Source organism: Benincasa hispida, chromosome 8, assembly GCF_027475165.1.
Source record: "Benincasa hispida cultivar pf3 chromosome 8, pf3_genome.v1.1, whole genome shotgun sequence".
In the NCBI taxonomy this organism is placed as follows: Eukaryota; Viridiplantae; Streptophyta; class Magnoliopsida; order Cucurbitales; family Cucurbitaceae; genus Benincasa; species Benincasa hispida.
The window spans coordinates 24,515,771-24,541,351 of NC_143485.1; the positions used below are offsets into that span (position 1 = coordinate 24,515,771).

At 35.3% G+C, this 25,581-nt stretch overlaps 3 protein-coding genes and 1 long non-coding RNA gene across 7 annotated transcripts; 2 read left to right on the forward strand and 2 right to left on the reverse strand.

Annotated features, from left to right (window-relative positions):
* Positions 1–4,741: 4,741 nt before the first annotated feature.
* On the forward strand, positions 4,742–5,676 carry LOC120083985 (zinc finger protein MAGPIE-like). Its single transcript, XM_090316738.1, has 2 exons — positions 4,742–4,872; positions 4,956–5,676. The coding sequence occupies exons 1-2, from the start codon at positions 4,742–4,744 to the stop codon at positions 5,674–5,676; spliced, it is 852 nt and encodes a 283-aa protein (XP_090172864.1).
* A 460-nt stretch (positions 5,677–6,136) lies between these two features.
* On the reverse strand, positions 6,137–10,403 carry LOC120082430 (uncharacterized). The gene is made up of 6 exons (XR_005483173.2): positions 8,236–10,403; positions 7,578–8,005; positions 7,282–7,451; positions 6,832–7,045; positions 6,647–6,751; positions 6,137–6,569 (listed from the first exon to the last, which is right to left on the reverse strand). It is a non-coding gene; the product is annotated as an uncharacterized LOC120082430 (long non-coding RNA).
* A 934-nt stretch (positions 10,404–11,337) lies between these two features.
* LOC120082732 (Tetratricopeptide repeat (TPR)-like superfamily protein) lies at positions 11,338–16,498 on the forward strand. 3 transcript variants are annotated; one of them, XM_039038011.2, is made up of 2 exons: positions 11,338–11,894; positions 14,139–16,498. In XM_039038011.2, exon 2 carries the CDS (start codon positions 14,169–14,171, stop codon positions 16,068–16,070), a length of 1,902 nt encoding a protein of 633 aa, XP_038893939.1. In that variant the 5' UTR covers positions 11,338–11,894; positions 14,139–14,168; the 3' UTR covers positions 16,071–16,498. The 3 variants fall into 3 exon arrangements, with proteins under 3 accessions (XP_038893939.1, XP_038893938.1, XP_038893940.1); XM_039038010.2 differs by having other exon boundaries at positions 11,343–11,894; positions 13,875–16,498; XM_039038012.2 differs by having other exon boundaries at positions 11,383–11,894; positions 14,149–16,498.
* Positions 16,499–17,592: 1,094 nt separating this feature from the next.
* Positions 17,593–23,073, reverse strand: LOC120082733 (ras-related protein RABB1c). 2 transcript variants are annotated; one of them, XM_039038013.2, is made up of 7 exons: positions 22,719–23,073; positions 22,324–22,463; positions 21,504–21,586; positions 19,468–19,494; positions 18,755–18,959; positions 18,530–18,598; positions 17,593–17,939 (listed from the first exon to the last, which is right to left on the reverse strand). In XM_039038013.2, exons 1-7 carry the CDS (start codon positions 22,762–22,764, stop codon positions 17,847–17,849), a joined length of 663 nt encoding a protein of 220 aa, XP_038893941.1. In that variant the 5' UTR covers positions 22,765–23,073; the 3' UTR covers positions 17,593–17,846. The 2 variants fall into 2 exon arrangements, with proteins under 2 accessions (XP_038893941.1, XP_038893942.1); XM_039038014.2 differs by lacking the exon at positions 19,468–19,494.
* Positions 23,074–25,581: the final 2,508 nt, after the last annotated feature.

Here is a 25,581-nt window from a genome sequence, read left to right on the forward strand (position 1 = left end):
TACACCAAGCTATCATTTCTCTCATTCACAAATATTTAGTACTAATTCCATGAATAAACCAGAATCACAATACCATAAATACAGCTTTCAATGATAAACAGATCATGTTTTCCACCTATGAATTTATCCACAAACAAGAATCACAATACCAAAACTAGACTTTCATAGAATACTTACACCAAAGCCATCATTTCTCTCATTCACAAATATCAAGTAGTTCTAATTCCATGAATAAACAAGAATCACAATACCAGAATACAACTTCCAATAATAAACAGATCATGTATTCCACCTATGAATTTATCCACAAATTCATTCTAAGCTAGCAATTACATTCTATTGAGACAAAAAAAAAAAAAAAAAAAAGAATTACATCCTTACACAAATCGGCCAACAAAACTTGCCCATTGGGTTCGAATTACGTCGATCTCTCCTTGTGTATATGCATCTTTTGCATTGAACTACAAAAAGGAAAAAAAATAAACTCAACATAAGTTTACGTCCATTTATTAAATTAAGGCTAGCACTATATAAAAAATAAATAATTTACGTACGAGGCTAGTAATGGGAGTAGTAGGATTATGCACTATTTCGTGTATATACTTTTGCACATAGTACCCGCATCCTACAGAATCTAATTGATGAGGGCACTGTATATAAAGTTTGAAAACAATTATTAAATTGTTATAAAGAAGTCGAATGAACATAAATTGTTAAAAAATGAATACAAATTTACCTTTACAAGTTTCCATTTTGGAGAAGACCGATAGTGTTGGAGATCATGTTTGGCTTACCATATTTTCAATCCACTAAATAGTTTAAAAACATTATTTAAACATAAATACTTCAATTAAGAGCTAAGAAAGTTCAATTACACTTACATATTTATAACTCCATGAAAATCCTCTTGAACCTTGTTTCGAAGAGAATCCAAAACATAAACACAATTTTCTTGTAGATTGATTACAATCAATATCCAATGACAACTATAATAAACAACAATTTTGAAATATTAGTACGTGTATAATGCAAATTAGCCACAACATAAACACAATTTACTTACCCTGTGTTATATGAAATGAGGACTATTTGGTCTAAATTAGCCAATTCTAGTTGATTGGCTAAATTTCTGGATCGGATATCTTGAGACTTCACGTATGGCGATATTCTTGCTTGATCAATTATAAAAAACTTCTTCGTAATATCACGACCACATTCATCCTAAAGATACCTAAACAAAGTAAAAGTTATTATTTATCAACATGAAACAAAGTATACATGAGTGATCCACAGTTGGATAAGGTCCATTAGCTATCCATCTCAAAGAAAGCGATATGGAATTTTTGGATACTTCGAGAGCTAGTGTAACCTACGATATATTTCATAATATTTTAGTAGTTGACATTTAATTATACATCAAATAGTAGGTCTCTAGAGATTACCCGTGTGGACAACCACCAACTGAATGTACGATTATGCTCTTCTTGAAGCCACTTTCTACTTTTATTTTTACCATAATTGAGCTTAGACAAAATATCCATATGTTGCCTATTATAAGTGACAAAGTTAGTAGATTATTGAATAATCAAGTAATCTAAAACAAGAATAAGATGAAGATCTACATACTCGACGTAAGGAAACGCATCATTTATATTTTGAAGGACATAAAGATGAGCTTGATCTAACTCATCCTTACTCGATCTGATAAAAGAAACAGCTGACAATGCTCTATCAATGTTTGAATTTGCTTTCTTTGTTGATGAGTTTAGCCTAATAGAATTAATATCACGAATTCAGAACAAAACTCTATAGTCTCTTCAACAATATAATTTTCTCTAACACATCCTTCTGGTCGATTTCTATTTCGTACATAAGTTTTTTCAACAATATAATTTTCTCTAACACATCCTTCTGGTCGATTTCTATTTCGTACATAAGTTTTCAACACTTTCATGTATCGTTCAAAAGGATACATCTACTCAAATAAACAGGTCCACAAAACTCAACTTCTCTTACGAGATGCACTACAAGGTGTACCATTATTGTGAAGAATGATGGAGGAAAATACTTCTCTAAGAGGCATAGAGTGACAACGATATCCTCTTGCATACCCTTTAACTGAGATGAATCGATCACCTTGCAACATATAGCATTAAATAAGAAGCATAGGCGAGTAATTGCAAGGTAATTGCAAGTCATGTTTGGGTAAAATATCACGAATAGCTACCGGTAATAATTGTTGCATAAGAACGTGATGGTCATGCGACTTAAGTCCGTAAAGTTTCAAATCTGTGAGCAACACTAAACTTTGAAGGTTCGATGAATAGCCTTCAAGTACTTTAATTTCTGATAGTAGCTTACAAAAGCTCAATTTCTCAGCTCGTGTTAATTTATAACATGCGGGAGGTAAAAATAATTTTTTCTCTCCTACTTGAGGGGGTAACTCTGATCTAATGTTCAATTCTACCAAATCTAATCGAGTCTTTATTCCATCTTTTGTTTTACTAGGAATATCAAGCAATGTGCCAATAAGATCTGTACATACATTCTTTTCAATGTACATCACGCCTAAACAATGCCGCATGTCAAGATACTTCCAATATTCTAACTCGAAAAGAATAGATTTTTTCTTCCAATAAGTTGAAGTGTTTGATACTTACTTGTTTCTACAAGAATCTCTTCCCCACTCAATGGTTCTGGACCAAATTCTATTTCTTGTGCGCCATTAAAAGCTTTCTTTTGTTTCCTATATGGATTATGGTAGGGTAGAAACTTGCGATGCACGAGATATGCCATCCTCTTCCCTTTTGGTAAATAAGTGGATGAAGTATTCTCTCCACAAATTGGACATACATGATATCCTTTAACCGTAAAACCACATAAGTTACCATACGCAGGAAAACCATTAATGGTCCATAATAAAATGGCTTTAAGCATGAAACGTTGTTCTTCATATGCACCGTAACACTCAACCCCATCATTTCAAAGTTTTTTCAAGTCATCTACTAACGGAGCTAAATAAACATCTATGTCATTTCCCGGTTGTTTAAGACTAGATATTAGTGCAGTCAACATAAAAAAATTTCACTTCATGCACAACCATGGAGGTAGATTGTACGTCACTAACATCACTAGCCAACAACTATATCTACTACTCAGATCTCCATGTAGATTTACCCCATCTGTCAAAAGAGCAAGACGAAGATTTCTAGGTTCTGACCCAAACTCTGGCCACAAATTGTCTATTTTTTTCCACGATAGGGCATCTTTGGGATGTTTTAATAAACCATCTATTTCTTTTTTTTTTAGCATGTCACGTCAATAAACTTGTTGTCTCTTTACTTCGAAACATTCTTTCAAATCTTGGAATTGGGGGGAAATACCACATGACTTTTGCTGGGATATTCTTAGCCTTTTCGTTTAAATTTTTTTGAAGCTTCCATCTTGATGTACCACAAATGGGGCATACATTTGCATTAGAGAGTTCTTTTCTAAACAAGCAACAATCATTTCTACATGCATGAATCTTCTCGTACTTCATTCCAAGAGTACCCAACATCTTTTTTGCTTCATAAGTAGAAGTTGGAATTTCATTAGGACTAGGTAATATGTCATGAATTAATTCCAACAACTCAGTGAAACTTTTATCGCTCCATCCAAATTTAACTTTTAAATTATATAATTTTACCAATGTAGATATTTTGGGAAAAGTTTTACAATTTGGGTACAATGATTTCTTCGCATCATCTAATAATTCTTCAAAATTATCGAATTTTCCACTAAAATAATTATTGTATGCAGCCTCAAACATTCCAATTGTGTCATCAACATCAACATCATCCTCATCAGCTTCGTCTCTTTCACTCGTAGACATATTTTCATTGTTTCTCTTAATCGGTAATGATTCACCATGAAAAAGTCTGATAACTTTGATCTATACCATTAAAAAATAAGTGTTCTCTTATTTTGTTCACATCTAGAGTCTTTGCATTAACACACTTCAAACATAGACAACTCATGACATTCGGTATATTTGAATGTTGTAGACCATTTTTAATAAACTTCTCGACCCCTAAACCATACTCAGTTGATATTCTATTCATTTTCATCCATGACTTATCCATGATTGTAAAATATGCAACTTAATCTACAAAAAAAATAAATAAATAAATAAAAAATAACAAGGGAAAATTTAAAAGCATAAAATTATGATTGAAAAAACTTCAACAAATTTAGAACAACTAGACTTTTAAGATAAGCATCTTATAAATATTTCCTTGTCTTTGTTATTAATGTTGTTATGAAGTCCTTTTTGTGTTGGGTGCACCTTATCCACTTGTCAACCTTCTTAAAACACATCTAATGCAATCTTCCTATCTTCCTTCCAAATCTTCAAGAATCAAAATTTAGCCTTACACGTCAAACTTGAACCTAACAAATGAAAAACTTCACTCAACACCACATAACAACTGACAGTGAATTCTAAGCTAAAGCCAATGGGAGGTAACGACTCTAAACGGTAACATATGGAGATGACAAGCATGAACCATTAACCACGTTACGTATAAATTAGAGTTTACAAGAAAAATGAAGAAAACAAGACATGAGATCTCACAAGATGTTACAATAAAATTGCTCTAATCATGATGATAGTATACTTTATTGCTCTCACCTCTCCATTCCAGTGAAAAATAACGCTATAAGGTAGCTACAATTAAAAATGAAGAACAAAAGGATGTGAATGCAACAAAAGAAGAAATGGAAGTGTGAGAAATGTTCAAAGAGATACGCTGTGCAATCTGATTGGAAAGCACACTCCAAAACTTGTGGCACTAGAGAATACAAATGTGATTGTGGAACTCTATTTTCAAGGTATATATATAAATATAACTCTAATAATTAGATGTAAATAATTAATTATGTTTTAATTAGTATGGAAATTGTGTGAAACACAGGAGAGAGAGCTTCATAACTCACAGGGCATTTTGCGATGCATTAGCAGAAGAAACAGCAAGAGTAAAAGCAGGAACAACAGTAAGCAATAATTTCAACTATAATTTAATGGGTGGAGGGTGCATAGAAGATGAAACAGGGTTATTCACGGGCCAACACTTTGGTTCAATTTTGAAGCCAATTTCAGTGAAGGAAGCAACAATGACAATAAGAAGTAATGTTCAAATGATTGGGGGGCCGATGATGATGTACGTTGAAGATGGAGTTTGGGGAAACCAATTACAAATGGGTGATTATTATATTAATCATAATCAAAATCAAGGGTTAATGATGAATAATGAAGGAGGAGTTTCTTTATTATACAGCCATCAATTACAGCAAATGAATCAAAACCAGATGGGAAATATGTCAGCTACAGCTTTGTTGCAGAAAGCTGCTGAAATTGGGCCAACTTGTACCACTACTACCACCACTAGATCAGCCCCATCACTACTACAACTACAACAGGGGTTTTTGTTTACTAATGGGAGTGAGTTTTGTAATTCTTCTAGTACTACAAGTAGACCAATTATTGTTGTTGAGAATGAGAATAATGGGAATGGGAATGAGATGTACACTGCAAAACGGCGTAACGGCGTATTTGAACTGATGCAAGATAACAATATTCAACCTAAATCAGCGGACTTGCAGCATTGTGGCTTGTGGATATTGCAAGGAAGGTAGAATAAAGGAGGCCATGAATGGATAACGCCATACAGATTTTAAACAACATATGTGAATATGGAGTTTCTCCTAATTTGAAGACATTTGAGACTATAATATGGGGATATGGAGAGGCAAAACAACCATGGAAAGCAGAAGAAATGCTTCAAATGCTTCAAATAAAAGGGCTCACCTGAAATCAGATACACAACCCACGCGACCAGCTCCGGACAACCAACGATAGCCCATCTGAAATCGGACAACGCCAAGCTCACCTGAAACCTGAAGAAAACCCGACCTGAAGGCAAACGGCCAACAAGCAGCTACTGAGAGAGGAGAGAGTTTGTTTGGGTAGGTGAGATGCCGATCCTATAACATATATTTGAGAGATCTATTGAGAGAGGAGAGAGTTTGTTCGGTTGAGTTTTGGTAAAGTGGGAGAGTTGAGAGAAATGAAATTTAGGGCCCGAGAGAGGGAAAATGAAAATTTTGATAAAATAAAAAAATGACATTATACTAAAGAATATTTACAATTAGTTCTTTAATTTGAAAATAGAAGTTTACATGAAATTTAAAGACGACCCCCTGGCCCTTACCCCACATGGGGGTTGTCTTCGTGTGCCTCTAAATTAGCTTCAGCCCGTTGTCGTTGTTGTCTGCGACGAATATGTCTTCGATCAGTGTCAGCAACATTGAGTCGTCTTGTTTGTTGAAGACAAGTCTAGTAGCCTAAAGTAAGGAATTGTTATAGCAAGCATGAGCGGCCCTTTCGCGACTCAAACAGCCGGTACGCTTTCCGGCTCGGAACGACCGACAATACTTTCTATGTTGACCAATGTTTGGTGACACATTGAACCCAACTCTGGTAAATTTTGTTGTACTGGATATTGTTGTACATCTCCGATAAAATTATTCTGTATGATGAAAAAAATAAATATTAAACAATGTTCATATCATATATTTGGAAAATGTCTGATTTTAAATCTCTTACCATGCAGTAATAGTAAGCGTCGTCAGATGTGATAAATCGCCTTGTGATTAAATCGTACCAGGGAAAGTAGTCATCTGATATAACTGGTCCATTTGTTATTTCTCCCTGTACACAACAATCATGTTATCCATGCTAGTAGGATATATATTCCGCATGAATTCGACGCTAGTCTTAGTCATGCTTACCTCTCAAATCAATCTGGTATAGTGTTGGGAGTGTAAAACACAACGAAGGTATCGTTTGTAGCAGACCGAACTGTCTCAACACACGATCTAGATGATGTCATTCTACTATATGGAAGCATATATGAGGGCTAACGGTCAACCAGATGTCTTCACCATCACGACGGTAATCAGGTAGTGATGACCAAATATCTTGTGTGTATGACGTCCAATTAATCTGATAAAAAAAAGAAGATAATTAAACACCCAAAATGTTTTAAATATTCATTTATATATACATTTGTTACCTGATTGTTCATCAGTTTGTCAAATATTTTTCGGTATACTAGCAACATATTTTCTGACTGTGCAGAGGCAGCTAATACACCACTCCATTTAAAATTATAAAAAATACAATTAATTTATATTCTTACATAAAATGATAAAGAAATAAATATATAAATGAAATAATACCTGACACTAAGTGGACGATGACCTGGGGCCTGTAACTGGACTGGTGCTATAATTGGAAATCTACCATAAGCCCATACTTGTAGTAGTATCAATGGCCCCGCTATTTCCAATACTTGTGCATTGGTAGCCCGACAAAGTTCTCTATAAAGCCATGCAAGACAGGCACCACCCTACAGTACGTACCGACATGCTCGAAATCAGACAGTAGCGGAAGAAACATGAGATGTACTAAAGTATTCGACTTGTCAGGGAACAAAAATCCTTCAATAAGCTGCATAATATATGCTCGTGCATACCTACGTATGCTGATGTTATCGATATCGGGAGGTAATTCTGAAAACTAGGATGTCAACCACGAGATACTCAATCTCGAGCCTTTCAGATCATCTGATAGAATGCCTAAGCCATCACAAACATTTGTCCAATCATATTGTAATGAACCTGTCAATGGTTCTCTGTCCACTCGTAACCAAAGCTAAATGACAATATCCTACAATGTAATTGTACATTCCTCACAAGGCAGGTGAAATGTGTAGGTTTCTAGTCTCCAACACTCAACTAAAGCAGTAATGAGGTGCCAATCAAATTGGATAAATCCAATCTGTGCAACCCCAAGAAAACCTACCTGTTCAACGTAGGGAATAATATGTTGATCAAATGAGATAGTATGTTGTGCAGATGCCTCCCTTCTCCGACAACTGAAAACTATGGTAGAAGAACTATCCTGTATCGATTGTGAACGATGCGTATTTTGTTGATATAGTTGTACAGGATTAGAAGGACCAGACTCCATTACTTAAAAAGTTCAAATTATATCATATAAAAAAATCTATTTCCTAAGAATGAATTAGATAAGATAAATTAATTACATAAAAGTTACAACTACATAAAAAATATAAGTACATAAAAGATATAATTACATAAAAAATACAAGTACATAAAAAATTTAATGACCTGAAGAGGAAGCACCTCATGTCCGTTGTGGATGAGTACGTCTATTATGTCATTCTCTCTTGCAAATTGTATATCGAACTTTTTGACTTGCCTCTCTCCAATCCATTTCATTATGAATGTACGGACTTTTTGGCCGACTCTGTTCTCTTAGTAAGTCCGCATTTGGACGAACTTCTGTAAATGATAATTCTGGCCAATAATCTGGGTGTTCTATTGGATGGAAGCGACTTTCATGACATTGCTTGAAATGGGACAATTTATAGCAGTTATCAATAAAAGGTATATATGTCAAACGGATGTAATTACAAATTGCAAGTATATGAGAACATGGAATCTTGAATGACTGCCACTTAATACAGAAACAAGTTCCTTCTTTCAAGCTCAAAACTTGTGTGTGTTGTCCTTTATAGGGAGAAATCATACGTACGCCAGCTTGTACTTCAAAATTTTAAGTTTTCTTGTCAATAGATGTCACTGTGTGTGCATATGCTCGTTTTTCCCACCTCTTAAGTTTTATTAGGGCATATTCTGTATACATGTCCCCACGGTTGGGTGCTTCACTAATCTCTTGTCTTCGATGTTCAAAATACAGTATTGTGCGATAAAATGTTAGCCTAACCAAAGAAGTAATTGGTAACATTCTAGCACCTTTGAAAACACCATTCATGTATTCAACTACATTGCTTGTCATCCACCCATAGCAATACCCCGTCATGTGATTGAGTCCATTTTTCCAAGTCAATATCAGAAAAATATTCAAGGCATTCAGGGTTCAATTGTTGTGCCTTTGGTGTTGATTTCCTACCTTAAACACCAAATCTTTTAATTGCTTTGATTTATATTTCGTATTGAAATTAATGGTAACATAGCGAAGACAATATTGATGGTACGCTCTAGGTTCACTCCAACCAATTTCCTCATTATTAATTGCAGTAAGAATGCTCTTATGTCTAATAAAGCAAATACCATCTCTTTGGGTAACATATTCACATAATGTCCACAAAAACCATGACCAACTGGACAAATTTTCACCTTCAACAATAGCAAAAGCAAGGGAAAATATATGTCTGTTTGCATCAATAGATAAGGTGGTCAATAATTTCCCCTTATACTTCTCGTAGAGATGAGTTCCATCGATATTGACTTAATGGTCTACAATATTTGAACCCTTCTCTTGTAAGACCAAAGGACCATAAAACTCAACCAAAAATAGTCGTACCTAGCATATAGATGGAAGGAAATACCAATCTGATTGTGTTCCTGGATTGTAATGAACAATAACACTCAACCAATACGAAAGCTCTGAGTATGATTTCTCCCAAACATCAAACACAACAATCAACGCTTTTCTCTTGGCTTGCCACACCTGTCTATAATTAACATTTTAGTTATATTGTTTTTTAATTTCTTTTTGGAATAGGGCCACAGGTACTCATAAAATTTTGGATTTCGATACTCATAAAATTTGAATCAAACTGTGAATAATCCAATGTCAATTATGAAAACAAACATGATTGTTCCCCTTCAAGCTTGGTGATTTTGAACATCCTATGAGTTTTATGTTGACATGCCCGTAACCTTCGATCACAACCATCCTTCCACTATTTGCATCTCACATACCAAATATCTTAATTTGATTCCACTACAATAATCTCATAGTGTTTTGTCACATAGTATTTTTTTACAGCAAGTTGTAAATCTTCTTTAGTATTAAATAACATTCATTTATGTATTAAACTAGAATTATCTACACATATATTCCTTTCCTCCAAAGTTGATCCTTGTTCACATATTGAATTAGTAATTTTTCAATCTATTTGGATGAACATATCCGACGATACCAATTCAAGATCATGTTCCCCAATTCTATCGTTTCCAAATAATTCATCAAGTTAAACATCAATATCACTGTCTCCATCATTTCCAGGTTCAAGAATGACTAAATCTTCAGGACGCATCAACATATTTATTATGATTTTTTCATATGTGATAGTTGACAAAAAAATACGTTAATATGACAAAAAAAGAATATTTCTTCCTTTTTAAGAAATCCAACAAAAAATATGTTAATACGACAAAAACAAAATCAACCAAATGTAAGATCCATAAACTGTGCATTTAAATCAGTCCAAATAAAAACAAATAGTATATCCATGAATCATACATTTAAATAAGCTCAAATGAAAACAAAATGATATATGTATATAAAGAAATTTTCATTTTTATAAACAAATACATATATTTTCTTAAATCAACCCAACAAATAGCCAACAAAATCATCAAAAAAAAAAAAAAAAAAAATAGCCCAACAAAATCAGCCACACAAAATCCAATTTCTAAGTTCAATATATTAGATCTAAAGATTATACATTTAAATCAACCCAAATCTAAGATCCATAAAATATACATTTAAATCAGCCAAAATGCAAACAAAATGATATATATATGAAGCAATCTTCATTTTTATATATATAAAAAAAACATATATTTAAAAAAATAAAGAAAAAACTTTACCTAAGGTGGGCATGACAGAGATTGGAGACAATATGTGGTAGATCGATTCATGGCGACAGCAACAAGAAAGGAGAAAAAGATAATCGTGAAGACGGCGGACGACGGTGAATTTGGCGATTGGCGGCAATGGAGAGGAAGAAATGAGAAAAAGGTCTTAGATGGGGGAAGAAGAAGGGACTGCGGTGTTTAAGGGACCACTAAGTCGTGTACCCAGTACAGGGTTGGTCAACGTTGCATGACTACCACATTCGCATGCCAGATCACACGGACTCGTGTATCGGGTACACCATTAAAACACCTATTTTTGTCAATATTATCCACCCAATCCTATGTTTGTTAATAAATATTAAAATAACATTATTAAAAAAATCTAAAATGAATCAAAATATTTAAAAATTTAATAAAATTGTATATATATATATGTATCCATAATAGATGATAAGTCTATTACTATATAAACGGTGATATTTTTACCATATAAACGATGATATTTTGTTATATTTAAAATTTTTTAAAAAAAATTATCATTTAAGACAATTTCAATTTATTATTTGGTTAAAGTTTATGCACTGTAATTTCCTAAAATAGAAAATAGAGGTCACATTAAAGAAAGAAAAAAGAGTGAGAGAGAAAGGAGGGAAAATACTCTAGCCTCCATTTTCTTCTCCTCCCTTACAGCCGCCGACCAACTTCCCCCAGCGTTAAAGACCTCTTCGCCGGCGACCACAGACCGCGAGCGACAGCCGGCGAGCCTCCGACAGTGACGACGTGTGGGCACAGCGCAAGCATTACCGTTCTTCGGTAACCTCAGACCACGCGCGAACGTCAAGCCTTGATGACCCAACTCTGCGCGACCTCACCCACGAACAGCAGCGAAGACCATAGACGTGCTCTTGCACGTTTCCTTGCTCTACGATCGACGGCGGTGGTTCGGGGTCGAAGAAATCCACTGATTTAACTTGCGACGCGAGCGCCACTCCGAACGCCTTTGCCCAGACCTTTGCTGTGTTTCTCTCCGTTTCGATGAGTTTCGGCGTTGACCCACACTCCATTTGGCCTCAAATCAGTTTTCTCACAACCAAAAGCAAGTTTGGACGTTTTCAAACAACAACCAGCAAGATTCGGAGCCTTTTCAGTATGATTTGGTAAGAATCATTGCTTTAATTTTCTTTTCATTTTGGATTTAATTGGTCGAATGGAACTCATCTGTTGTTGTGTTTGAGTCAATTTCGAAGTATTTCGATTAAGGTTCTATCAGCGTTAGCACCTGAACCTTTTTAAACTCGATTGAAGTATGTTAGACTAGTTTCTCTTTTGAAATAGCATATGTTAGATTAGTTTCTAACCTGAGGGAAACCTTCTGTAGTAGTTTTAGACTATTTCAGAGTGACCGGTTAAGTTTGGAAAAGTTCTACGAATAACCCAAAATTTGGGCCAAAATAGCAAATGACCCCAAAAGAAATGACAAATGACCTTATGCTAACACTACGTTTGGGTGAGATTACCCAAACAAACTCGGATACATGAAAAAGCCATCTCGCTCTCTCTTCCATTTCTTACTCACAAATCACTCTCGCTCTCTCCCGCGCGCTCTCTCTCTCTTATTTTTCTCACTCACAGATCACTCTCCTCTCACAGTTAAAGTTGGTGTGTGGTTTTTCACCCAAGTTGGTCACGCTAGAGAAGAAGAAGAAAAGAGAAAAAAAGAAGAAACAGTTTCACCTAAGTTACTCGCCGGATAAGATGAGGAAGAAGAAGAAAAGAAGAAGAGAGAAGGAAAAAAGTTGCTCACTGGAGAAGAAAAGGAAGAAGAGAAGAAAAGAAGAAGCTTGTCGGAGAATAAGAGGGAGAAGAGGAAAAGAAATTGATAATTTCATACATGCATGATGTCTGCAGAAGGTCAATTAGCAATAGTTTTTAAAAGTGGAGCATTTTTCATTTTGGACCTCTAAAGTGGGTCAACAGTGTAATTTTCCTGTTAAGTTTTTATGGTTGATTTTTGAGTAAGGATGTACCTCTTGAACATTCCCACTTTCGATCAAGGTTTTTGAATTGAGTTCTAAATGTCTTGATTGTTTAAACTTCGAGGAAGTTGACATATGTCCAAGAAAGTGGAATTTTGATTGAGAATTGTAGGATTTTGAGCTAAGTAGTTTTCAAATATCATCCACAATATAAATTTTGATAAAGATTTGTTTTGACTATTGTGATTTGATAAATGTTTAAAAGTATGTTTTATGTGATTTGAGGATCGATTGAAACTGAAAATGTTTTGTATATTTTTACTTAATTTTGTCAAATTTAGCATGTCACTGTTTTGACTGGTAGCTGGAACTATTTCAACTGATTTCAAATTGAAAGTATTTCTATCGTGATTTTGGTTACTCCTGAAAAGAATGATTTGATTTGATGGACTCTTGTGCTCAAATTTCTATTTAAAACTATATGTTTTGTTTCAAATGTTTATAAAATTTTGATTGAGTCGATAGAACTATTTGGATATGCCAAGTTTTTGTTTCTGGGATTGTATGCTTATTTTGAAGTTGCTAAATGTGGATTTGACGGTATATGATCGGTTTGAAACTTATTTATTGGAAGGCACTTATTAGTGATTTGGCGTTCCTTTGAAATGTAGATTTGTGTGTGTTGCACTCACATGACCTCATACTTAAGTAATTGATTGTTGTTTTGGTCGATTGCTAATTGACATATTTGACTAAATGAATGACTGGTGTTACCTTGGTAACCACATATGCTAGGCTACTTCAACTATGCATCTTTCCCATTTGATAGCTTTGTATTTGAAAGTATTGAAAGATTTTATTTTATAAAGGGTATGAAAGTTTATTTATTAAAGGTATTGAAAGTTTATTAGACTGTTTTTGTTTTGTTGAAAGACTATTTGAAAGTTTTAGCTCAGAAACCTTTAGTTTGGCAAGCTTATTTGATTGAAAGATTTTGATTTTGAAGCTACCGTTTGTAACAAAGCTTTAGATGAAGCTTTGCAAAGATCTATATTTTGTTTGTTTATGAAAGTTTCGAAAGAAAATGAATTTCAAACTTGATATGAGAGTTGCTTATTTATTATTTTTGTACTCATTTCTGTTTTTCCAAAATACTTTCAGATGAAGTATCAAGTGATAGTTCTGAGAGAAGGGGAGTTTGGCTTTCTGGTGCAGGACATCAAATGATGTTTATCTTAGGATTTGATAGTTTGACTTAGAAATTGTTTTTAATAAGTTGCTTCTGCTGGTTTGTGTAAGTTGTAAAAGTTTATAATGGTTATGTTCCCACATTGTTATTTTAAAAGTTGTATTGGAAAATACGGGCCATTACAACTTTTTCATCCTAAACTCAAACCATTAAGATTTTTCCCCATTGCTGCAAAGTATGGCACAGGTTTGACTCCTTGTGCCTTCATGGAGTCGGGTACGGCAGAAAGCCAAGATTGGAACCCCACTGTCGCCCCTTTCAATGGCATTCTCCAAGATGAAGACCTTCTTCGCAAGACCCACATTTCTTCTTCTTTTACTTCCACTAATTCTACTGGGCTCTATGTTCTGGACCTCATCAACCGTGGCTCTTTAGAACCCGAACGAACACTTTACTGTAAAATGCTAAACAAATGCACCTACTTGCGCAAACTCAAGCAGGGCAGAGCCATTCACGCCCACATCCAGGGTTCCACGTTTGAGAATGATCTGGTACTTCTGAATTGTATCTTAAACATGTATGCGAAATGTGGCAGTCTTGAGGAAGCACAGAACCTGTTTGATAAAATGCCTATAAGAGACATGGTTAGTTGGACTGTTCTGATCAGTGGCTATTCTCAAAGTGGGCGAGCGTCTGAAGCTCTTGCTTGGTTCCCCAAGATGCTTCACCTGGGCTTCCAACCCAATGAGTTCACCTTGTCTAGCCTGTTGAAGGCTTCTGGAGCTGGCCCTAGTGATGACAATGGCAGGCAACTTCATGCATTCTCCCTCAAATATGGCTATGATATGAATGTTCACGTGGGAAGTTCATTACTCGATATGTATGCTAGGTGGGGGCATATGCGAGAAGCCACAGTGATTTTTAACAGCCTGGCTGCGAAAAATGTGGTGTCTTGGAATGCTCTGATTGCTGGTTATGCTCGGAAGGGTGAAGGAGAGCATGTGATGAGGTTGTTTTGGCAGATGCTAAGACAGGATTTTGAACCTACACATTTTACATACTCTAGTGTTTTTATTGCTTGTGCGAGTTCTGGATCTTTGGAGCAAGGCAAATGGGTTCATGCCCATGTAATAAAATCTGGTGGACAGCCCATTGCTTACATTGGAAACACTCTCATTGACATGTATGCTAAATCAGGCAGCATCAAGGATGCAAAGAAGGTCTTCCAGAGGTTGGTTAAACAGGATATAGTTTCGTGGAACTCGATTATATCTGGATATGCGCATCACGGATTGGGAGTTGAAGCTTTACAGCTATTTGAGGAGATGCTGAGGGCCAAAGTTCAACCTAATGAAATTACTTTTCTTTCTGTTCTCACCGCTTGTAGCCATTCTGGGCTTCTGGATGATGGGCGATATTATTTTGAACTGATGAAAAAATACGAGATAGAGCCACAGGTTGCACATCATGTGACAGTTGTTGACCTTTTAGGTCGAGCGGGACGACTTCATGAAGCCAACAAGTTCATAGAGGAAATGCCTATTGAACCTACTGCAGCTGTCTGGGGAGCCTTGCTTGGTGCTTGCAGGATGCATAAGAATATGGATTTGGGTGTTTATGCTGCTGAACGGGTTTTCGAGCTTGACCCTCATGACTCTGGTCCTCATGTACTGTTGTCTAATATTTATGCTTCTGCTGGTAGATTGAATGATGCAGCAAATGTAAGGAAGATGATGAAAGAGAGTGGGGTAAAGAAAGAACCCGCCTGTAGTTGGGTTGAAATTGAGAATGAAGTCCATATGTTTGTGGCAAATGATGATTCCCATCCAATGAGAGAAGAAATCCGTAGGATGTGGGAGAAAATAAGTGGGAAAATTAAAGAGATCGGTTATGTGCCAGACACAAGCCATGTGCTTTTCTTCATGGACCAGCAGGATAGAGAAGTAAAGCTACAATACCATAGTGAGAAGTTAGCATTAGCATTTTCAGTCTTGAAAACTCCTCCTGGATTAACCATTAGGATTAAGAAGAACATTAGAATATGTGGTGACTGCCATTCTGCATTCAAGTTTGCTTCAAAAGTCTTGGGAAGGGAAATCATTGTAAGAGACACCAATAGATTTCACCATTTTCTTCATGGCTTGTGTTCTTGCAGGGATTATTGGTAGCCTATAAGTTCTTCAGTACTAAGATCTGTCAGTTTATATCCTCAAGAAGTGTTCTAATAAAGATTTGAGACGTTCAGATATACCTTTCAAAGGCTTGAGTTCAAACTTACCAAGAAGAAGCCCAAGACTCAAAGGCTGGTAAAAGGAAGGTACTCTTATCTAACTTCAAATTTTGAACTCACATTTTTGTCATTTTATAATGGTAGATGCTACAAGAATACAATAGAAGGAATTTCAAATAAACAAAAATATCAACAATTGATTGGTGATGTTAAATTAAGAACCAAGCACTTATACTGTATGGGGGAAATTGTATAGTAGCCTGGTTCATTTTGTAGCTTCCAATTGGAACCTTTTACGGTTATATTGATTATTGTTTCTTTGTAAATACTTACTTAGCCATAAAGTGAATATTTTTTTAGTCTCTAGTTTGTTTTGAGTTTGGATGATGCCTTGTCTCTGTTCTCCTATGAAAAAGGAATGGGTAGCTATTCAAATTCTAGTGCTTTCTTGTATTACTTTTAGATTGTCTTTTACAAGTGATTGAGCCAACTAAGATTATTACGTATCTGCTTTATCAGACTAATTTTTTGATTTCTACCTGCTGCATCCACACTATTTCCATACTTGGAACAGCAACATGGTTAAAAAAAGAGTTTGGAATCCACATTATTTTTAAAGGACCAAAATGCATTTCAGATAACTTGTTAGAAAAACATTTACTTCTCTTAAACTCTCTGGAGGGATGAGCTTAGTGAAGGAGCAATGCTGAATTGTTCAAGTAAAGAATTGACAGTCTTGATTTTGTAATTTTGACTTTTCTCAAATCATTTTGCTAATTGGGTCTTTAATTTTCTTGGGTCTCCATAACCATTTGAACATTGCTTTACTTTGTTGTGTTTCAAAAACGAAGTTTTTAAAATGTGATTTTATTTTACTTTTTTATTTTAATTTGGTTAAGGATTCAAATTTTTAGTTAAAGAAAGATGAAAACAATGGTAAAAAAGTTGTAGGAAGACCTCACTTTTCAACCACAAAAAAACTAAAGCCCTACCCTTTTATTTATTATTTTTGAAAAGTGTATTTGTTTTATCATATTTTCTTTACCATCTTCAATTTTGTCAAAGAAACATTGAAATTTTAAACTTATTTGAAATCGAAAATCATACTTGAAAGAAATAGAATTTCAAAAATAGAAAACCGAAAAGAGAACGGCATCTTGACTTTTTCTAAGCTATCTCAGGCTCCTCTTTTGTACCTCTGTATTTTCATCAACCCAAGTCTGATTTCTCAGTTAAAAAAAATAAATAAATAAAATAAAATAAAACCCAATTCTTGATGTCAAAAAGAATGTTGTGCAAAGCCTTGATATGACAAAAAGAAAAGCATTCTTTCTTCAGAACTTTTAAGCTAAACTTGGATGGATTTAAGATAAAGAAATCAATATGTGAGTTTGTTCATCTTGCTGGATATATAAAACGTCAGGTACAAATTATATACTAACCAATAAAAGTGAATGCAGTTTTGTCACAAATAACATGCACCAATATGAATTTACCTTTACAATAAAATATGATCGAGTTAACTTGTTGAAAAGAAGAAAAAAAGCATAACACATCAAATGAGATTATACAAATACCTGATAAAACTATTATGGGTTTACCTTTTTTCCCTTCTTTTTCGAGGGGGAGGGGGAGGGGGAGTTTTCTGACACTCATAATTAACAAAGGAATTTAGCGAGAACATCAAAGCTTGAACTAGATCGAGTGGCAAGATTTAACTGCAACAACCCCCAGATTGAGCTGTAGTACCATCTCTGCCTCCTGATGGCCCTGGGATTCCACCATATCCAACTTTTATCCCATATGACTGCAGATAAGATGGATTTACATTATTCTCGTCACTATTCATCCCTCGTTTAGAAAAACTAATAAAAAATTCTTACAATCGAAGCTAAAATCTAAATTCTGTCATTTAAACAGCTGAATGAATTTTGACTAAATAGTGAAGTAACCAGTTCGGTTAGCATGGTCCCTGCACAAGGATGACATGCACAAATCGAGAAATGACTAAATAGTGAAGCCAAAAGTTCAATTAACAAAAGTAAAACTGAAACCCCCTACAAAGATGAATCTCAGATCAACCTATGAGACTCAATTCAATAGAAAAAACTCAGAAACACAAAACAGAAGTAATATACCCGCAGCCTTCCGCGAGAGTTATCTCTCTCCCAAAGTCCCAGAATAGAAATTCTCCCCAAAATGTTCCACACCCTCCAAGGTGCCCAACTCCTCTTTATATAACCAAACCATCACTAGCTAACCCATAATACCCCTTACTAATATCATATTAATATTATCTGTCCCTAACTAGAACTCTCATGCAAGAGGAAATGCGATGGTAAAACTAAAATACTTCCATAAACATTTAGCAGCATGAAGTAAAAGTATACTGCATACCTCATTAGATACATCAAACACTCCATCCTGGATCTTCTTATATATGGTTGCAGCAGTTTTAATGAATGCCTGTTAAAAATTATTGATCATCACAAAAATTGCGGGACAGAGAATTGTTTACAATATATCAAAAAGATGAATGTTATATCTTATGTCATGTTCTTCGTTTAGAGATGAACATCCAATTTAAATTTTGTGAAAGGCAATTTACGTCTATTGTATCACCTCCTCAACATTTTGAGCAGTTTTAGCAGAGGCCTCCATAAAAATTAAGCCATGCTCCTTTGCAAATTGCTCCCCTTCCTCAGTGCTGACCGCCCTTCGGTGTGCAAGATCACACTTGTTACCTATCAGCATTATTGTCATGTTTGCATTAGCATGTTGTCTTGCATCTTCAAGCCAGCTAGCCAAGTGATTAAAAGTCTCCCTCCTGAAAAACATGATAGCCACAAAACTCAAATATACTCATTCACTAAAGAAATTTAAAGCATGATGATGAGTGACTGACCGGATTATTTTAACAACTACTGTCATGCTTAAGTTATCGTGCTACAAACTAACAACTATAAGACTACTAGATTTCCTCATGACTGAGCACCTACAAATATACGGTCATGCATCAGTTATCCGGTTACCCCTCTCATATAAACCATAATTAACCCAAGAAATGTCAAACATTCATATTAAACTTTGTTGAAAATTTTACTAGATTTCCTCGAGACTGAGGGATTGGCAGATTTCAAATTATCTATTTACTGTTTTGGCAATCACAATGCTCCCCGCCTCTCCACCATGCCCAAAGCTACAAATGAGCAAAATGCAAAAAGATTCCCTCCTCTCTGCATAAGCGGCCTTAATACTCCCCTCTAACAAACATTCACAACGTATAACTAACCAAAGAATCAAACACACACGCCCGCCAATCCTCACGTACTTACATCACTTGTTCCCCCTTCTTCCCTTTCCTACATGAATAGATTTGGGTGATTTAGAGTCTGTAAAACACTAAGAGTTTTGTGAGAATCAAGGCTAAATGTATTCCATTCACTAAAAAAATGTGTATATATATATACATAGAAGCGTACAAAGAGAGAGTAAAAAGATCATAAAGGAAAACAAGACTGATATATTTACAATAACATAACCATACTAATAAGCACACTTTAATACTTCACCTAAAGTTGGAACAAATATATTAATCATGCTCAACTTGTTAAAAAGATAATTTATGTGTGCTCCATGTAATGCTTTAGTGAAGATATCTACTAATCTCTTTTCATTCTCCACATATCTAGTGGATGTCAAATCTGATTGTATTCTCACTTCATAAAATGACAATCAATTTCAATGTGTTTCATTCGCTCATGAAATACTTGATTAACTACGATATGAAGACTTGTTTGATCACCACACCACAATTTAGTCGGTGTTATGCGGCGGCAATGGAAATAGGTGTAGGCCACACAGTGTCACAAACTCAAGTTGAAATACAAACGGGACGAGTCCTAAACTTCAAAATCTAAAGGTTCAAAAGTCCCCTGGTTAACAAAAAACTCTATATGACTTATCGCTCCTATACCATGTAAAATACTAAAGGGTTTGAGAGAATCAAAATAATGTATTCTATTCATTAAAGAGATATATATACATGTGTACAAGGGTAACATACAAATTCTCAGGTGAATTATATTTCATCTTCAAGATAACTGTTTAAGGATCAATAATGAATTGCAAAAGGAATAGGAGTATCCTCTCCTGGTTTCTGAAATATCTTTCTAACAATAATCCCGCATACTAAAGGCCCACTTGGAGGATGAAGTTCAAAAGTCCCCCTCACTTATTCACTAGAAAATTGGTGTCAGCTGAAGGTTCATTAAATCAGGAATGAATTGCATACTACCAAAACAATGAATTTATGTACCAATAAAGCAGCAAATTGAAGCCTAGCTAACCAACTAACTCCAGTGGCTAAAACTTTAACAGCCTTAACCAGCCAGGTTAACAACTTAACATAGCAACGATCACAACCCAATGTCTACACAAGACAACAACTCTGATACCGAAAGACTTAGAAATCTTCCAACAACTCTTATACCAATCTTGGTTATGCATGTAGCCTCAGAGAATTGAACTTTGTTTAATCAGGAATGAAGTGCATACAACCACTTGATAGGGACAAGACCCTCAAACTATCTCCACAATGATATGATATTGTCCACTTTGGGCATAAACCCTCATGGTTTTGTTTTTGGTTTCACCCCCAAAAGGCCTCATACCAATGGAGATAGTCATCCTCACTTATATACCCATGATCCTCCTCTTATCTAACCAATGTGGGACTTTGGTCGCATTCCCAGCAATTCTCCCCTCGAACAAAGGACCACCGAGCCTCCCTTCAAACAGTCATTCATCCGTCTAACTCATATCTAGGCTAACTCCTTTTCACCGAGCATACCACGGATCACACCATGACTACTTCCAAGGCTCTACTATACATCTTTGTTCGACAACGAGGGTTCTACCGAGCATGGTTAATTCAGGAGCATGGCTCTGATACCACTTGATAAGGACAAGACCCTCAAACTATCTCCACGATGGTATGATATTGTCCACTTTGGACATAAACCCTCATGGCTTTGTTTTTTGTTTCACCCCGAAAGGCCTCATACCAATGGAGATAGTCATCTTCACTTATATACCCATGATCCTCCTCTTATCTAACCAATGTGGGACTTTGGTCGCATTCCCAACAATACAACCTAAACTATGAATATTTCTTACTGAAGCGTAACCAACAGACTAATTCCAACTGCTAAAACTTAACAACCTTGATCAGCTTGGTTAAACACACCATCAGTGACAAACCATAGGCTGCATAAGGCATCAAATACAAATAACTAAAGTACAAAATCATTCGTACGTCAAAACTCAAAAGTGGTATTAAGTTAGAAGGGAAACCAAGAGGTAACAAGACCTCGTGATGTCATAGACAAGCAATGCACCAGCAGCCCCTCTATAGTAGGACCTCGTAATAGACCTGAAGGATTCTTGACCAGCCTGTAATATTTTTGGGAAAGTTCAGAATTAGAAAAACTTGATGAAATTCATATAAAATGGAAGGACAAATCTAAATCGAAAGCGTACAAGGGATGAAATTTGTACCAGTACCACTATTGATTAAAATATGTATAACCAAAAATGAGCAATACAGAACGTTGGATCAATAAAGATCATCATTACACACAGAACAAAACGTAATTTTGAATAATTGCCATTATGCTGAGTTATACATGTCTGCTCTATGTTTAAGCAGAGCACTTACGCTAAGAGCACGTATAAGTGTTGCACAATAAATTGGAGATAGTTTTCTTTTAGATTCAAACTTAGAGCACGTATAAGTGTTGCATAATAAATTGGAGAGAGTTTTCTTTTTGATTCAAAGCCATGTTACGATGATAAAATAAATCTCTAAACATCAATATACGTCACACAGTAGTATGGGCTCTATAGAGTAAGAATGAACGGAGGCTTCCTGGTTCTATCAGCTATTCTTTGCGCCTTTTATTTGAACTAAGATTTAAGCTTATAGCAGCAGATCACCCGCTTGTCTCTAGTACAATTGCAGATGATTTTCCTTTAAATGGATCCAAGATAAGGTGAAATACTATACTAATCCATAAACCAGAATAGAATTCATTCAATTCAATAGACAAGTGCACAGTTAAATATCTAGAGACTTGAAACCAGAAATTCCGAAGAAAATTACAAAGAAAGAATGAAGAGACATAACTAACCGTATCCCAAATTTGCAACTTGATTGGTTTGTTGTCGATGGTGATCATCCTCGCACCAAATTCTACACCAATAGTCAAGTCATGAACAGGCTGGAATCTCTTATCGGTAAACTGGAGAAGAAGACATGATTTTCCAACTCCTGGAGAATACAACACACAATTCAGTTCCAATCCCCGCAATCAATCGACAAAGAGCAAACAGCATCCAAATTCAAAGCTCAAACGCAGTAATTCCCAAATTAAAGAAGGAAGAAACCAAACAGAAAAGCATTCACATCATCAAATCAGACAAACAGATCGATCACGTTGATTAAGCACAAATAAAGCCATAATCTCAGCGACCCAATTGAGGAATCAGATCGAAAACGAAAAAACATGTATATACCAAGGCGTACCAGTATCACCAATGATGATGTACTTGAAAAGGTAGGCGTATGACATTCCGGTGGGACAAAGGAGATCGGGCAGGAGAGAAAATGGAAGAATTAGCGAATACAAAAGGGAATTAAGCGTCGCGGAGGATCGGCGGAAGACAAAAAGGGGGAAATGTTGAGAAACGGTAAAGAGGGAGTTTCAATTGCAGAGGTCCAACGAGGCAAGGCAAAGGGACGCCACTGCGTGTTGGATTGAATTGCGATCTCTGACTTTGAGCTGGCAATTCCTTCCTATTAATATACAGAACTTTTTTATTCGCCACTTGATCTCTTTCATCAGACCCTTCTACACTCAACTTTCTGATTTTCTTCCCTTGAAAAAAAAAAGAAAGAAAAAAGAAAAAACTTATATGATTTCCAACGGATCTTCTAGTTTTGACTTGTACAGTTCATTTTACCCCAATTTAATTAACAACCGTTGCATTATATAAAATATATATTTTTTCTCTCACAATATATAGATCAAGGAAAGGAAATTGAACTTAAGATCTCGAGATTATTGTACATACTTTATGATAGTTGAACTACACTTATTTTAACAAAAAGTTCATATATAGAATTTTTAAAACAAAATATTAATTGTCAGAGCGTGGTTCTCATGGAGCGTTTGTCCATTAATTGTCAGAGCTATTTGTGTGGTCTGCTCGCCGACTATTCAGGTCTGTTCGTGGATCTTGTCGTGAAAGGGTCTTGGAGGCATGTGGTTGTAGGGTTGATTGGAAATGTTATGCATTTGTTGATTAGTTTGGGTGGCTAGTAGGCTTCACTCTTTAGGTAAGAAGAGTTTTTGTCTTTCTAAGAGATTTTTGGTGTCGATTGGGACGTTGAGTATGTAAGAGTTAAACAACATGCAGTGGAAGTATCAATGATCCATAAGCTTTCTAATTCACTAATTTTAGCAAAAACTAAAGCATTCTTTTCTAAAAAAAGGTGGGTTTTCTGAACATACCTTTGATGAACTCTCCAAGAAAACGTATATTCAACTGCTGTCTTCACTTGTTATCAATGTGAACCACCTCAAAGTCTTTCCTGCTATGCTCTTGGAGCTTTAGGCAGAGTTGTGGGACTCAAGAACAGCTTGAAGATGTGAAAAAACTAGATAAATTCACAGCAGCCCGACTGAAGAAGACAACTTCTTCTTCAGAAAAATCTCTCGAAATTCTGTATTATCCTTCACTCCAACAACTCCGCTCTTCTTTATATATAATAGATGAACATGCAAAGAGATGGAATGCATGGCTTGCAACTCATGTTTGAAAAATTAAAGTAGAGAAGATAATGTTTTTTGTGTGAGCATAAAGATAATGATAATGGAAAAAACCCATTTTTCATTTTTGTGCAACATGCAAACGAATTTCCATTCTTTTTTTTTTTTAACCAAAAATGATTTTAAATCATTTAATTCAAAATTTGATTTTTTTAAAATTAATTTAAAATTAATTAATCTAATATCAAATATTAAATTAATTTTTACACAATAATCATTTTTATATATTTAAATATTTATTCGCTTGTTCCGTTTAATTTGAACGTTTCAAATTAATTTCTCAAGCTCCCCTAAAGCTTATCCATTTACGAGCTAGTAGGGGGACCTACAGAGCATGGGCTCCAACGATTCGAGGTTAATCGGTTAAACTCATTAGTCCGATTTAACCTCCATTCGTTAACTAATGGGACACTCCACTATAGCCCATAGTTGAACTCCCCTCACTGTAGATATATTATGTCCATCTAATAATCATAATCAGTAAGTCGATCCTTCACAAGTTGTTCGTAATCACAGCTAAGTCAAAAATACCGTTTTACCCTTGTGACTACATCTTGTTCCTTAAGTTCCTACTGATCCTCTAATGAACAGTTCTGATTTATAATCTCTATGAAACAAATCCTTTCTCTATCATGAGAAGGTGGGCCCCGATTGTTCAAGACCTGGAGTCAGTACTTGAGAACAACCTATCTGCTAACCCTAAATAGGGTAGGAGTAAATTCCATCTTGCAAGGCTATATCCCCAGCTATTCATTCAGTCTTATCCCCAAAATGGTAAGCTTATTGAGCAGTGTTGTTGGACTACTCTCACCATTTGCAAATCAAAGAATAATTCTGAACAAACAAGAGTTCATAGTTAGCTCAAGATTAAGATCGAGTTAACTTAGGTTATATAATAAATGAAATAGTCAGTTTTAACAGTAAACGGACGTTATAAAAAAAAGTGACTATTTTCGTGGTCTAGTCTATATGCAAACTCATTGCATAGGATGCCCATATTCTCATGTCTCAACATGAACGATTTGTAGATCACATCGTTTGTAGCACCTTACAAATTCTTGTAACAATTATAGAGTGGGCCACATCCAATAGTGTTACCAGGATGAGATACTCAAATTCATCCATATACTTATTAGACCATTTAGGCTATATACTGTCAACTTGATCCTGTTTATGTCACTACATAAAGTTACAACATTCAAACTATAGCCAAGGATACGTTTATTGGATTTTCATAATAAGATGCAAAATCAACATGTCATTATTATTGATAAGATAGAATGTTTAACACAAACTGTGAGTTCTAAGACATTCCCAACAGAGTAGAGACTGGAAAGAGGACTTGTTTCCTCCATTCGCATTTGTTTTTCCTCTGGTGTTTGTTAAGATGGGAGGGGAGGGGAGGGGAGGGGGGGATGGGGGGTTAATAGCTCTAAAAAAGAGTTTTTATTCCTAACTTAATTCGAGCTCGTTATTGGATTTTACGTGTTTATTTTTCTATTTTGTTGGTATCGAGCAACCAAAAGGTAGAATTGGGGATTTAAAGCTAATCAGAGT